This window comes from Entamoeba histolytica, genomic scaffold (assembly GCF_000208925.1).
Source record: "Entamoeba histolytica HM-1:IMSS scf_1104750517335 genomic scaffold, whole genome shotgun sequence".
Lineage (NCBI taxonomy): Eukaryota > Evosea > Mastigamoebida > Endamoebidae > Entamoeba > Entamoeba histolytica.
This window is the reverse complement of record NW_001914865.1, coordinates 139582-152545: the sequence shown is the minus strand read 5'-3', so window position 1 is coordinate 152545 and position 12964 is coordinate 139582. Positions and strand designations below refer to the sequence as shown.

Genomic DNA, 12964 nt, shown 5'->3' with positions numbered 1-12964 from the left:
CAAAGAAAACAAAAATGAAAAGACTTGTTTTAATTATTCTTCTTAGTATTTTCTGAACTTTGTTGTTGCGGTTGTTTTTGTTGTGGTTTTCTTGTCATAATGTCAATGAATAATGTGCCAAAAACAATAAAAATAGCAAATATCTGTAGTTTTGTGATTGGGTGTTTAAATACAATAACAGAAATAATCATTGTTACAATCTTTCTTGTATTAGTTACTGCAACAAGAAGTAATGAATTAGCTAATGTAATTAACCTGTAAATAAAGTATTGTCCACAAACGGAACAAAAAACATAGCAAATAATAATTAATAGAAATTCTATATCTTGTGATATAATACTTATCATTTGTTGCAAATCTCCTGTGACTATTGAAATAATAGCAAATAATGGAATGGCATAAAAATTAGCATACATCATTGTATAGAATAATGGTACTTGATAGTCATGAGCAATAATATCTTCTTCTGCTGATGCTATTCCATCACAAAGTAATGATGTAACAATTAGTATTAGTCCAAATAAGAATGAAAAATCTGAATATTTTGAAGTATCTAATTTAGCAAATTTGTCATACATAAACATAGCTATTCCACTAAATGTAATAATACTGAATATAATCTGTCTTATTTCATATTTTTTAGTATAAAAAATACTAAATAACATAACAGTAATTGGTTTAAAAAATTTGGTAATAATTTGAGTTGGATAATCAATATATAACAATGATTTATTAGAAAAGAACATTGCACCACAATATGCCTGACTTTGAATAACAAATCTTTTATGGGGAATGTTTTTTATATCAAAGTGTTGTTTTGTTATTTTAATCAGGACATATGCTCCAAGAGTACTGAAACTTGCCTGAAGAAATACTAATGCACTAGTTGCAGTAAATAAAATCTTGTCTTTACCAAATTGGTGTTTTGTTCTAATAGATGAATGTATTAATTTCTTTTACATTTATTTATTGTAATTACACAACATAAACAAACAAATATTCAGCAAAGAATCCAACAGAAAGAAATGATACAACCAAACAAATAGCAGTTATTAATATATTGACATTTGTTTTATAAGATTGAATAGTTGATATAGTCATTTCTAACACTAACTAATTCTTTTCCTTTTCCTTTTTTTTTTTTAAGATTTTTAATTAACTTTTTCCTTTTTTGTTAATTCTATTTTTTTTTAGTTTAGATTCCTTTATATTAAAATTAAAAAGCATTTAGTAAAATGAAATTCCATTAATTTATATCATCTAGGATGAAAATAATCTATGCAAAATGATTTAAATTCAAGTTATTAATTAATTAAAAAATGTGAATTGGAAATTGTTTGAAAATGATAAAGTTATTTTTTGTGAGGTTAAACAATTTGAAAAGAACAATTTCCTTTTCTATTAGAAATAAACCTTCAAACTTTTTTGACATAATAAAATATATAAATTCAACACAAATTTAACAAAAATAAATAAAGTGTTAGATTTATATATTATGAAAAAAAATGATTGTTGAAGATAAGTCATATTAATGAGAAGAATATTCAACTTCCAATTTCAAGAATATTTTTTGATAAAAAAGGCAAAACAATATAATAAGACTCTAGTTTAAAAATAAAATATTGACAGAGTAAATTAAAATAAATAAAACCAACTAATTCAGTATTAAAATAGAAGTTGTCTCTATTATTCATACTCGAGAATGACTAATAACATACTGTTAATAGCAAAATAAAATAAATAATTATTATTAAAAAATGAGTTATTGTTTACTTTTAATTTCATTTAATTCTAAGAGAGTAGCATCATGAAGCAATTGAACATCAATGTTATTTTCTGCCATACTAACATACCGTATAGTATTTCCTCGAATAAAACAATCAGTCATTGTTTGCTATATTTTCAATATTAATTTGCAAAAAAAGGTAAGTTAAAATAAGAATTTACCAAACTATTTGAGGGAATAATGTTGCGTCACATTTTAAATTATTCAACTTAATATTTAACATTTGGTCTACAGCAATCAATGTTCCTGTTATTATTACATCATTTTTTAATTCTACAACAACTTCTTTTCCAATTAGCGTTTTAAAGAATGAATAAAATAACTAAAACATTAATTGTATAACAAAAAGAGATATTAAAAAAGAGGTATTAAAATCAAACCATATTGAACTAATTTTAATGAGTTCTTTTTTATTAAATGATTAAAAAAAACAAGAAAAAAAGAAACTAAAAAATTTAATGGCAAATCAGTCTCAGAAGAAAACTGTAGTTAGAAATAAGCAAAAATTACTCATCTCATTTGCTTTTGTTTTTCTTTCTATTGTTTGTATTTAATAACATACTTTCATTCTTTATAAAAATATAACTTATAATTTAGTTCTTCTTTGTGTTTTATCGATTCCTTAAAGGAACATTAACAGGAACAGCATATTTCGTATTTATTATTAACGCATTATTCCAATGTATTCCATTAATTTATACATTCTCTATAAGTAGGCCATTGTATGAGAATGGAGAATTAATTGATTGTGGATCAGACTTATCAGCAGAAGGATTAATGGATTATATCCATGACATTCTTTATTTCTCTTCAATCATTCAGTTTTTGAGTTCTTTCTCTTTCTTTGCAATGTACTTATATATATTAGTCATTGGATATACCATTTATCTTGTTGTTCAAATGTCTAATGCAATGCCAAATTTAAATGCAGCTCAAGGAAATTCTCAAGAAAAAGGAAAGAAGCAAAAAATGAAATTTAAAACACGTTATTAATTGATTTTCTTAAATCAGTTAAAATATTATTATTTTTATTATAAATTTCTTATATTTAATAGTAAATTAAAAAAAGTAATTATCAATTAAGCAAAACAGATCATATTAGATTTTTTTGCTTCTCGTATTGTAGTATTTGACCCATGACCAGTAACAACAATAGTGTTTAATGGTAGTGAAAATAATACATTTTTAATTGATGCTTTTAATTGAGCAAAACTACCTCCCCATAGATCAGTTCTTCCATATGATCCAGCAAAAAGAGTATCTCCATTAATTACTATCTCTTCATCTTTAAAATAAAATGAACAAGAACCAGGAGAATGTCCTGGTGTATGTAATACAACACCTTTATGTCCATCAAGATTAATTTCATCTCCACCTTTAAGTATTACATCAATTGGTGGTAAATTATTCACTTCAGGAACGCCAAAGTAATCACATTGCATTGGTAAATTCTTATATAATTCAATGTCTTTTTCGTGTAAACATAATGGTGCACCAGTTAATTCTTTAATTTTTTTTGCTCCTGACACATGATCAAAATGTCCATGAGTGAAATAAACACCAACACACTTCTTTAATCCAATTGACTTTGCTCTTGAAATAACACGATCAGCATCTCCTCCAACATCTGTTACAATATAATTTCCTGTTTCAGGATTTCCAAGAATACAACAATTAGCTTGAATGATTCCAGTTGGTAAGCATGAATAAATTAATGAATTTAATTTAGCCATTATTTGTAATTGATATGTTAAAATTTTTTTATAGTTCTTTTTAAAATTTTTTTAGTTAAAATAACCAAATTTTAATATTTCATATTTACTGTTATTATGAAAAAACTAACAGAAAAATAAAAATTGAAAGATAATAAGTAACGAAACATAATGCAATAAAAATACATTTCATTAAAACTATTTTCAATTAACTTAAAAAAAAAAAATAAAAATTCAAATGAATGAAAGATATTTTTCTAATTAATAATAAGAACTATTCATATCTTTTTAAAAGATATTTAAGAAATTGTTTTAAAGACTCTAATGAATGGAAAATTTGGATAATTTAATTTAACTTAAATATTATATAATTTTCAAAAAGTTTTTTTAAATTAAAAATGATTAATAAGTATTGAGATAAAATTAATTCAAATGTGTTGTTAAATATTGTAAGGAAAATAATATATTTGTTGATGTTACAAAACAACAATTGTCTAATTCTTTTGGATGAGAAGGACATTGAAGAACATGTAAATATTTTGAACATTGTTTTTTTGCTTTAGATAATAAACCAGTAGATTTCTTTTTTGGATTAAAATGTTTTACAAATAAAGACATAAAATCTGTAAATGCTAAAAGAGGGAATTGTCTATAATTAAGAAATTCAATAATTTTAGGAGAATTAAAACTAATCTAAATGATAAATTATTTATTTGAACTTATTTAAATTTAATTACAAATCAAAAAAAAAAAATACAAACTGGAACAATTACTGTTTGAGGGTCTTGGGATAAAAATGAATTGAGAGTGTTAATTATTTCTTTAGGTTTTTCTTCTTTGGTTTGAATTTTATTTGAGAAATTAAAATGAGTAAAATATTGTTTATCAACAACTAATTCATTTTGATTATTTATTTTAACTGAAGAAAGACAAAGTTCAATAATTCTTCTATCATCAGTTGCACTTGTATCAACAAAAATAAATCTGTTTTTATTAAAGGAGAAATTTGTGTTTTTATGAACCACACAAAATGGAAATTTATCATTATTTTTTATTTCATAACCAATATCTTTTAATATTATTAATATTGCTAATGCTGTATGTCTAGCATCTTGTAAACCACAATGATATCTATCAGCTAATAACTGATGATATGTACATTTATCACAAATTTTTAATTGTTTATAAACATCATTCATCAAAATTCCACATTCTTTGGCTTTAGTATTATCAAATCCTTTCATAGTTGCTATATATTCTAATAAAAAATGATGTGTTGTAAATATATAATCATTTGGAATTGACTGTTGGATATATCCAAATAAATTATTAAAACATAAAACATCTCCTCCAATAGTTTCATCTTTTAAAACTAATAACTTCTTTCCTTTAAATGAATTTAAATAATTTGTTAAACCTTCTATTATTTCAGAATAACTTTGAGTATAATTCATATGTAAGTCAATTCCATGAACTCCAACAGCTCTTTCAAATGAAGTATTATAATGACTTGGTTTAATTAATGTATGATAAAAATTAATTTCTTTATTTTCTTTTAAATAATAAGTTGAAATACCTAGTTCAAGTGGAATAATACCATCTGTCTTTGAAGAAGAAAATTCAAAATCAAAGAAATGAATAGGAAATTCAAAAATATTTATTTCTTTAAAAAGATTAAGAGCAATTGACTTAAATTCATTTTGTTTAAATTCATTTTCTTCATTTTCAATTTGTTTTTCATTTGTTTTAATTATAAAATTTTGTTTCTCTTTTATAATTTGTTGTTCATAATGTTCTTCTTGTTTTAATATTTTAGACTCTTGTTTTAATTTTTTTTGTTGTTTTCTTATTGCTCTTTCTTTTATAATTTCTTCTTTTGATTTAGAATGAAGAGGAGGTGATACAAAATGTTCTTTTTCATAATTTTTGTTAATAAATACTAAAATAGGTAATTGGTCTATTTCTTTAAATGAAATTTTCAAATTCTTCATAATAACAAAAATTGAAGTTGCACTTAATTTAACTGAATCAAGAGCACATCCCTTTGACATTATTTCTTTATGAATTTGACATTTTTCAATTGTCCCAATTCTTGTAGAAACTGACATTAATAATGAAAATGGATTTTCTATTGATTTATTATAAAAAGAACATAATAAATAAAGAAATTCACTTTCTTTAATAAATTTAAAATTTTTAAATTGTTCATTTGCTAATTGAAAAAGTTTAACAAAACATTCATAACTTGGATTTCTAATTTCTTTTCTTTTTACAATACAATAAATGTTATTACTAAAAGATTTTAAATATTTCATTAATTCATTTACAATATTTTTATAATCTTTTCTTAAAAATTGACTTTTACTATCTAATCCATGATGATTCGTTAATTGTTTCTTATTAATAAATTCACTAATATCACAATATATTAATTGATGAAACTCTCCTAATAATTTAAATTCACTCATTTTATATGTACAAATCCCTAACTCAATTGGATATGTCATTTTCATTGCACGTGCACAATACTCAAAATTAACAAAATGTACAGGTATATCATTTGTAATAATTTCTTGAATATTATGTATGAAGTTATTTCCTAACATTTTATTGAAATTCAAAAAAAGAAGTTAGGTTTAAATGTTGTTTTTTTTTAATCCTCTTTGTTCAGCTTTATTAAAAATTAAAAAGAAACAAAAAAAAAAAAAAGGAATCAATTATGATTAACCTTATTTTTTAGGTTTTTTCATCATGTCGAGAAGTGAGCGAATCAGTTTCTTCAACACGCTTTATTTCTATTGAAATAAAGTTTTTGCAAGCATGCTCGACTTAAATGGTTCCTCATTTAAGTTGCTGCCTGACTTTTATTTTGATTTTAATGAGTAATATAATATTTCTCATTCTCTATATTGTTGTTTTAAGGAGAGTATATCCATAACTTACTGTTATAGCTCATCTCCTTTTACCTTCGACACCCCTTAAAGAAACCCTATTCCTTGATAATATCATTATGTTTAATTTTTGTGCAACAATATCAATTATATATGCGTCTTCTTTAATAAATGATAATTCTTAATACATAATACCTCCTTAGTAAATAATAATCCTTATAATTAATAATGAATAACAATACACGTTAATGAAGAACAATACACCTCAATGAATAACAATACACGTTAATAAATAATAATCTTTTATAATAATCACTTCTAATAAATATTAATAATAATAAACAGTTAGTGTTGAATAGATATTATCTCACCAAAGGCACGTCATGACCAGACGATAACTGGGAGATTCGAAGCATGGGATTATTTTAGGGTTTCATGTGATGTCTCTGACGTGCCATCTTCGAATCTGCTTTATTAAAAATTAAAAAGAAACTAAAAAAGAAAACTAAAAATTCTATGAAAAAAAGTATCTTTGAAGAAGATCTGAGAATTGGTAAGAAGCTTATTAGATATGGTTTTGCTCCTAGAATCTCTTTTTTAACAAGTAGAACTGTTCAGCTAGAAATTAAAGATCCTATTAATAAATTATTAAGTCCATTAGAAACTATTTGTTTAATTGGAACAGAAGATAAGCCAGTGATATTAACATCATTATTTCCAGACATATCAAAAAAACAAAAATCATCATATTTAACAGAAGATTGTAAAATAGTTAGTGATTGGTATTGTATTTATAGATGGGCTTCAACTGTTGAAATTGTTTCAGAACCAACAAATAATTTTGGAAAACCTATTTGTGTTGTAATTGCATGTAGTGATAATGATTGTAATGGAGATGTTGTTAGTGCATTAGCAGGACTTTCTACAGATGTTGAACAATTAAAACATTTAAATGGAGAAAAAAGTGAAAAGATTTATGTTTGTTTTACACAAAGAAAAATTGAATTTAGAAGTCAATGGAAATATACCATTTGTATTAATTCTAATGATAAAAAATCTATTTGTGATGCAAGACAAAAATTAGTTGAATATTCATATGAAATTGTTCAAAATGAAATTAAAAGATTAGATGATTTAATTATTGGCAGAAGTGGAATTAGAGGAATTATGAGAGAAATATTTACTGATAAAAATGAATTTGAATTAGAAAAAGAAAAGTCTAAGACATTTGAAAATATTCATCAACAAATTGGTGATTTATATTTTAGTATTGGAAAATATGATAATGCAATTGAAGAATATTTAAAAGCATTACCTGAATATCTTGATAATATAAGACAAGTTAAAGGATGTAAAGAAATGATTGGATATTCATTATATATGAAAGGAAGTCCATTTATAAATGAAATGAGAGAAGCATTTGATTATTTTTATTCTAATTCAAAAAATAGTGAAAGTTTAATTGAAAGTGATTACTTAATTGCAAGAAGAATTGGAATGAATTTTGGTGCAATGATTAAAGGAAAAGAATGGGAAAGACATATGATTCGAGTTAAACATATGAAAGAATTATCTCCATTATTTTCTGCTCTTATAAATGAACAAATAGCAATGAGAATGATTGATAATTCACCTAGAAAAGCAACTCTTTCATTTATGGAAGCAGCAAATAAATATTTTCTTGCAAATGAAAGATTAGGAAGTATTAGATGTATTTGTACTGGAAGATGTATTTATTATAGTAAAAAAGATTTAATAATTCCATCTTTAATTACTTCTAAATGTTTAGTAGAAGAAATGGTAAATGAAATTAAAGACATTAATTCTATTTCATTCTTTATTTTTGCATGTGATTGTAGACTACGTTATACACAAAAACTTTCATTATACAATCCAATTGATATTCAACTAAAAGAAATACAAAAAGAAATTGTTGTTGGAGAAAAAAGTTCAATAGTTCTAGTTATACAAAATAATGAATCTTTTCCAATTCATTTAAATACAATTAAAATTGATGTTGAAGGGGCAGATGAAATAAAAAATGTATTTATTGAAGAAAAAAAATCTAAAGAAGTTACTTTACAATTTACTATGCCTAAAGAAGGAGAATATTTAATTCATGGAATTAATGTTGGAATGTATGGATTTAAATTTAAGTTAGCGTTTTCAGAAGCATATAAAATTAAAGTAAGATCATTTAAAATACCTATTTGTATTGAATTAAATACTAAAAAAGATGTATTTAATGGAGAATTAATAACAACAAAAATTAATATTAAAAATATTATTGAACAAAGTGTAGATTTTATTTCTATTGAAATAAGTCCTCAGTATGGAATTTATGGTGGTACTAAAAAAGATGATTGTAAAATATTTAATATTGGAAAAATTAAAAATGAAGAAGTTAAGTCTCTTGAAATTATTCATAGAGTTATAAAAGAAAATAGTTCATTAATATTAAAATTTAAAATTAATGAAGAAGAATGTTTTATTGAACACATTAATTATAATGTATCTTCTCCATTATTTATTCAATCTCAATTACTTGGAAGAATAAGAAATGTTAAAGAAACACAAATTAAATTTGGATTAAAACAAAATCAACTAAAAGAAAAAATAAAAATAAAAAATATTTCCTTATTATCTAAGTCTTGGAATAAATTAAATTGTATTAAAAAAGATGAAACAAGTATTATTATTGGAGTTCATTCATTTTCATCAAATGAGTTATTAAATGAAACTATTAGTATTGATCAATTTTCAAATGAAATTCAACATGACTTTCAACAAAATAATATAATTAATGAATTGGCTATTCAATATGTTAAAAATGAATATCCAATGATGCTAAAAGAAGTTATCGATAATATTTGTTCATTAATTTGGCAATATAAAGACTCTATAAATGTAACTTTTATTGACTTCATTCCAGCAGTTCTTCATAGAAATAATCAAACTTACCCTTATCATTTTACTTATAACTCATTATTATCTAAATCTAAAGCTGGTCAATTAACAAAACATTCAACACTTTTAGCCTCTTTACATTCAATTTTTATTGGTCATTTTGTAGAATTTGAATATGAAAAAGAAGTTAATTTAATGGAACCTATTGAAGTAAAGATTCATTTCTATAATACAACAAATTACCCAATAAAAATTTCTCTTTTTGGAGAGTCTTCATTAAATAGAATTTCTTATTATAGTCAATTTGAAAAAATTGTTACTAATTCATTTTGGTATGGTTCTATTGGCTCTGAATTGGAAATAAATAGTTGGAAAGAAAAAGAAGTTCTTATGACTTGTGTGTTTCTAAACTATGGAGAACAAACTCTTCCACCTATATATTGGAAATATTCATTTGAAGAAGGAATTTGGAGTGACCAAATTCCATTAAATATTTACGACCATTCTCTCACATTAATAGCTCCTATTTCTTCTATTAGTACAGAATTTATTGAATAATATGTTTTATAAAACCAAAATAATTATAATTTTATTTTTATAAGAAATTTTATTTTTTCATTTTTAATACAAAAATAAATTAGACACCGACTTTGAGTAAAATATCTTGATTAAACATATTATTATAATCTTAGCTATTAACTATAAAACTATTCCATTCCACAATACATTAATATAATATATTGATAATTTTAATAAAAATTTCATATTCATAATTAATATATAACATATTTGTAATAAAATATAGTATATTTTATATTATTATTAATTTACCTTCATTTAAGTGATAAAATAAGAATTAAAAAACAAAACAATAAAATTGTATTAATACTTAAACATGTAGAATAATAAGAAACAGAGTATTATTTACTAAGTTGAAAATTAATCATAATTAAATTAATACTCTATATTATACTTTAATATTGACTAATAAAGAAAAGTTTGAAGATTAGTATTAATTATAAATATATGTTAATACTATTTAATGAAATTGAAAATACTTCATATTATTACATATTCGTATTTATGTTTATTAAATAATTCATTTTTATTTTTTTAGTTCAACATATATCTCAATTCCATTGTTGGTTATTACCATAAATTGGTATTATTATTGTGTCTTTATTATTTTTAAATAATATTTTATATTCTTAGCATTTTATAATCATTAAATTCAGGTTTTAATATATTTGATACATTCATTATTTCTTTTTTAAATAGATAAAAACCATCTTTACTTTTTTGATTTAATAATGTTGATTACTAAAAATGATAATAAAACCAAATATTTATTTAATTGAAAAATAACATCATTTTGAATAAATATTATTTAAACAACTCATTAGACTAACTAGAAATAAAGAATAAACACCTACTATTTATTTAACATAACTAGAAAATCTCTTGTGTTATTAACTAAAAGAATATAAAAATTATATGACAAGTTGACCTAAATTAAGACTTACAAAAAAGAAGAAGGAAGTATGTGACATACATAACCCTTCTAAGAAAAACCCCCCATTTTTTATATTTCTTTACTTGTTTATATAAAGATTAAGTACTTTTTTTTTAAATTTTGGTGTTTGTTTTTCATTTTGTGATTGTGTTATTGATAAAAATAAATTTGTAATAAAATAAAATGGAATTTAGTTGGAACAAAGGTGCAAAGTAGTTTTTTCAAATGAAATCGAAAAGAACTTTTGAACAATTCCATGAGTGACATTGAGAAAACACCAGAAATACTTGAGAACCAAACAAACAGAACCTCAACCCCACCATTGGAAAGTGAAGAAAAGAAAACAGATGAAGTGGTTAAAAGATTACCTTCAAAAGAAAAAAGTTCAGGTAAAAAGAAAACAAGAAGTTCCAGTAGTAATAATGAAGTAGAAGAGAATGATGAAAAAGAAGAAATAAACCAGGAAGGAAAAGACAAAGAAAAGAGGGTCAGTAAAGAGAGGTTGCTTTCATTCATGTTCAAACGAAAAACAAACGAAAAAACAACGGTATCAGAATCACCAAAAAAAAGTCATAAAGATAAGAAAAAAGAAGGAGGAGAAGAAGAAGAGGAAAACCCAAAAAGAAAAGTGTTTAAGAAAAATAAGAAACAAAAAATGTTGAAACAAAGTAAATCTGAGATTATTACAAAGAAAAGTGAAGAGATAGACTCACAAGAACTCATTATTGAGCACCACGGAGATGATATTATTGACAGCTCTAGTCAAAAAGAAAATGAAGAAAAAACTAAAAGAAAAGAAGGGAGTAAAGAAAGACCGAAATCACTGAAAGAAAAATTATCACCAAGAAAAGAAAGTAAAGAAGAAAAGAAAGTAAAAGACACTAAAAAGAAGAAGGAAGTAATTGACAAAGAACAACATGCAGAAGAAAGACATAAAAATGATATTTGGAAAAGAAAAACTGTTTGTACTATGGAAAGAAGAGAAAAAAGAAGGAGTAGTGAAATAAGTATTAAAAAAGAAAAGAAAAATATTGAAGTTACTGTTGAAATTGGGTTTTTGTTACAAACATATAACAAAACATTTAAAGTAGCATCTCAAATGAAAGTTAGAGAAGTTATTGAAAAAACTATGATAAGTATTAAAGAAGGACTACATGATGATGTTGTTGTCTATCAAAGTAATGGAGAGGTTGTAAATCAAGAAGAGGATATAGGTGCAATTGCAACAAATAACAAGGCATATATATATGTATCAAAAAGAGGAAGGAAATGTGCAAAAAAAATTATATTTGAATTTGAAACAGAAAAGAAAAAAGAAGAAAAGAAAGGAAAAGAACAAGCAGACCCACAAGTAGTTTATGATCTTTGTAGATGGATTTATATGCATGGAATAGAAGTAGAAGGAATTTTCAGAATATCAGGAAATAATGAATATATTAAAAAATTAATAGAGAAAGTTATTAAACATTCAACTGGATTTCTTGATGAAATGAATCATGGGGTAAATGATGTTCATAATGTTGTTGGTGTATTAAAAAGTTATTTACGAGAAGCAACAGTCGGATTATTTGATTTACAAATAGCAGAAGAAATACTAAAAAATGAAGAGAATAAACGAGAAGAAGTATTAATGGAAATAATTGAAAAATTAAATAAGAAAGACAAATATACATTATGTATCATATTAAATCTTGCTGAAGCTATTATTCAATATAAAGATGTTAATCAAATGGGAATAGGAAATATTGCTGTTGTTCTTGGACCAATGTTAATTCATTCAAATGGAGCTGTTAGTTTGATTGGAACACAAACTCAATTAGAACTTGCTGTATTATTAATTAATTTAGCACAAAGTATACGAAAAAGATTAGATATTGACACATTCTTTTCTATAGATGAGGTTGTTTCTAAATTTGAAACACCAACTGAATTTATTCATGATAATGAAGAACCTGATAGATTTGTTTATGATATTTCATGTCTTGATGAAGAAACACAAAAATTGGCACAAGACATTTGTGGATGGATGGAAGTAGTTTTAGATTCTGATAATAATGAAGAAGCAATTCATTGGATTCAAGTATATTATGAAGAGAATGAAGAACATTTTGTGTATATTGTAAACATGTTAACTCCAGACTTTGTTATTTCAGTA

At 23.6% G+C, this 12964-nt stretch overlaps 7 protein-coding genes across 7 annotated transcripts in view, besides 1 other annotated feature; 3 read left to right on the top strand and 4 right to left on the bottom strand.

The window, feature by feature from the left end:
* Positions 1-29: 29 nt before the first annotated feature.
* Positions 30-1101, bottom strand: EHI_068590 (UDP-galactose transporter-related protein 1, putative; the record flags this gene model as incomplete). The annotated part of the gene is made up of 2 exons (XM_649083.2): positions 30-930; positions 995-1101. 2 exons carry the CDS (start codon positions 1099-1101, stop codon positions 30-32), a joined length of 1008 nt encoding a protein of 335 aa, XP_654175.2.
* Positions 1102-1762: 661 nt separating this feature from the next.
* EHI_068580 (U6 snRNA-associated Sm-like protein LSm2, putative) lies at positions 1763-2009 on the bottom strand (the record flags this gene model as incomplete). Its single annotated transcript, XM_649082.2, has 2 exons — positions 1763-1894; positions 1953-2009. 2 exons carry the CDS (start codon positions 2007-2009, stop codon positions 1763-1765), a joined length of 189 nt encoding a protein of 62 aa, XP_654174.2.
* Positions 2010-2244: 235 nt separating this feature from the next.
* On the top strand, positions 2245-2779 carry EHI_068570 (uncharacterized protein; the record flags this gene model as incomplete). Its single annotated transcript, XM_649081.1, has 2 exons — positions 2245-2328; positions 2384-2779. The coding sequence occupies 2 exons, from the start codon at positions 2245-2247 to the stop codon at positions 2777-2779; spliced, it is 480 nt and encodes a 159-aa protein (XP_654173.1).
* Positions 2780-2865: 86 nt separating this feature from the next.
* On the bottom strand, positions 2866-3519 carry EHI_068560 (metallo-beta-lactamase family protein; the record flags this gene model as incomplete). The annotated part of the gene is made up of 1 exon (XM_649080.1): positions 2866-3519. One exon carries the CDS (start codon positions 3517-3519, stop codon positions 2866-2868), a length of 654 nt encoding a protein of 217 aa, XP_654172.1.
* A 402-nt stretch (positions 3520-3921) lies between these two features.
* EHI_068550 (uncharacterized protein) lies at positions 3922-6104 on the bottom strand (the record flags this gene model as incomplete). Its single annotated transcript, XM_649079.1, has 2 exons — positions 3922-4191; positions 4260-6104. 2 exons carry the CDS (start codon positions 6102-6104, stop codon positions 3922-3924), a joined length of 2115 nt encoding a protein of 704 aa, XP_654171.1.
* An 86-nt stretch (positions 6105-6190) lies between these two features.
* Positions 6191-6857: a repeat region.
* Positions 6858-6905: 48 nt separating this feature from the next.
* Positions 6906-9854, top strand: EHI_068540 (uncharacterized protein; the record flags this gene model as incomplete). The annotated part of the gene is made up of 1 exon (XM_649078.1): positions 6906-9854. The coding sequence occupies one exon, from the start codon at positions 6906-6908 to the stop codon at positions 9852-9854; it is 2949 nt and encodes a 982-aa protein (XP_654170.1).
* A 1211-nt stretch (positions 9855-11065) lies between these two features.
* EHI_068530 (uncharacterized protein) overlaps positions 11066-12964 on the top strand; it is a gene marked incomplete at both ends in the record, with an annotated part of 2786 nt that continues 887 nt past the window's right edge. The window contains one exon of the mRNA XM_649077.2: positions 11066-12961. Within this exon, the coding sequence (XP_654169.2) occupies positions 11066-12961 (1896 nt within the window). The remainder of the gene's footprint in view (positions 12962-12964) is intronic.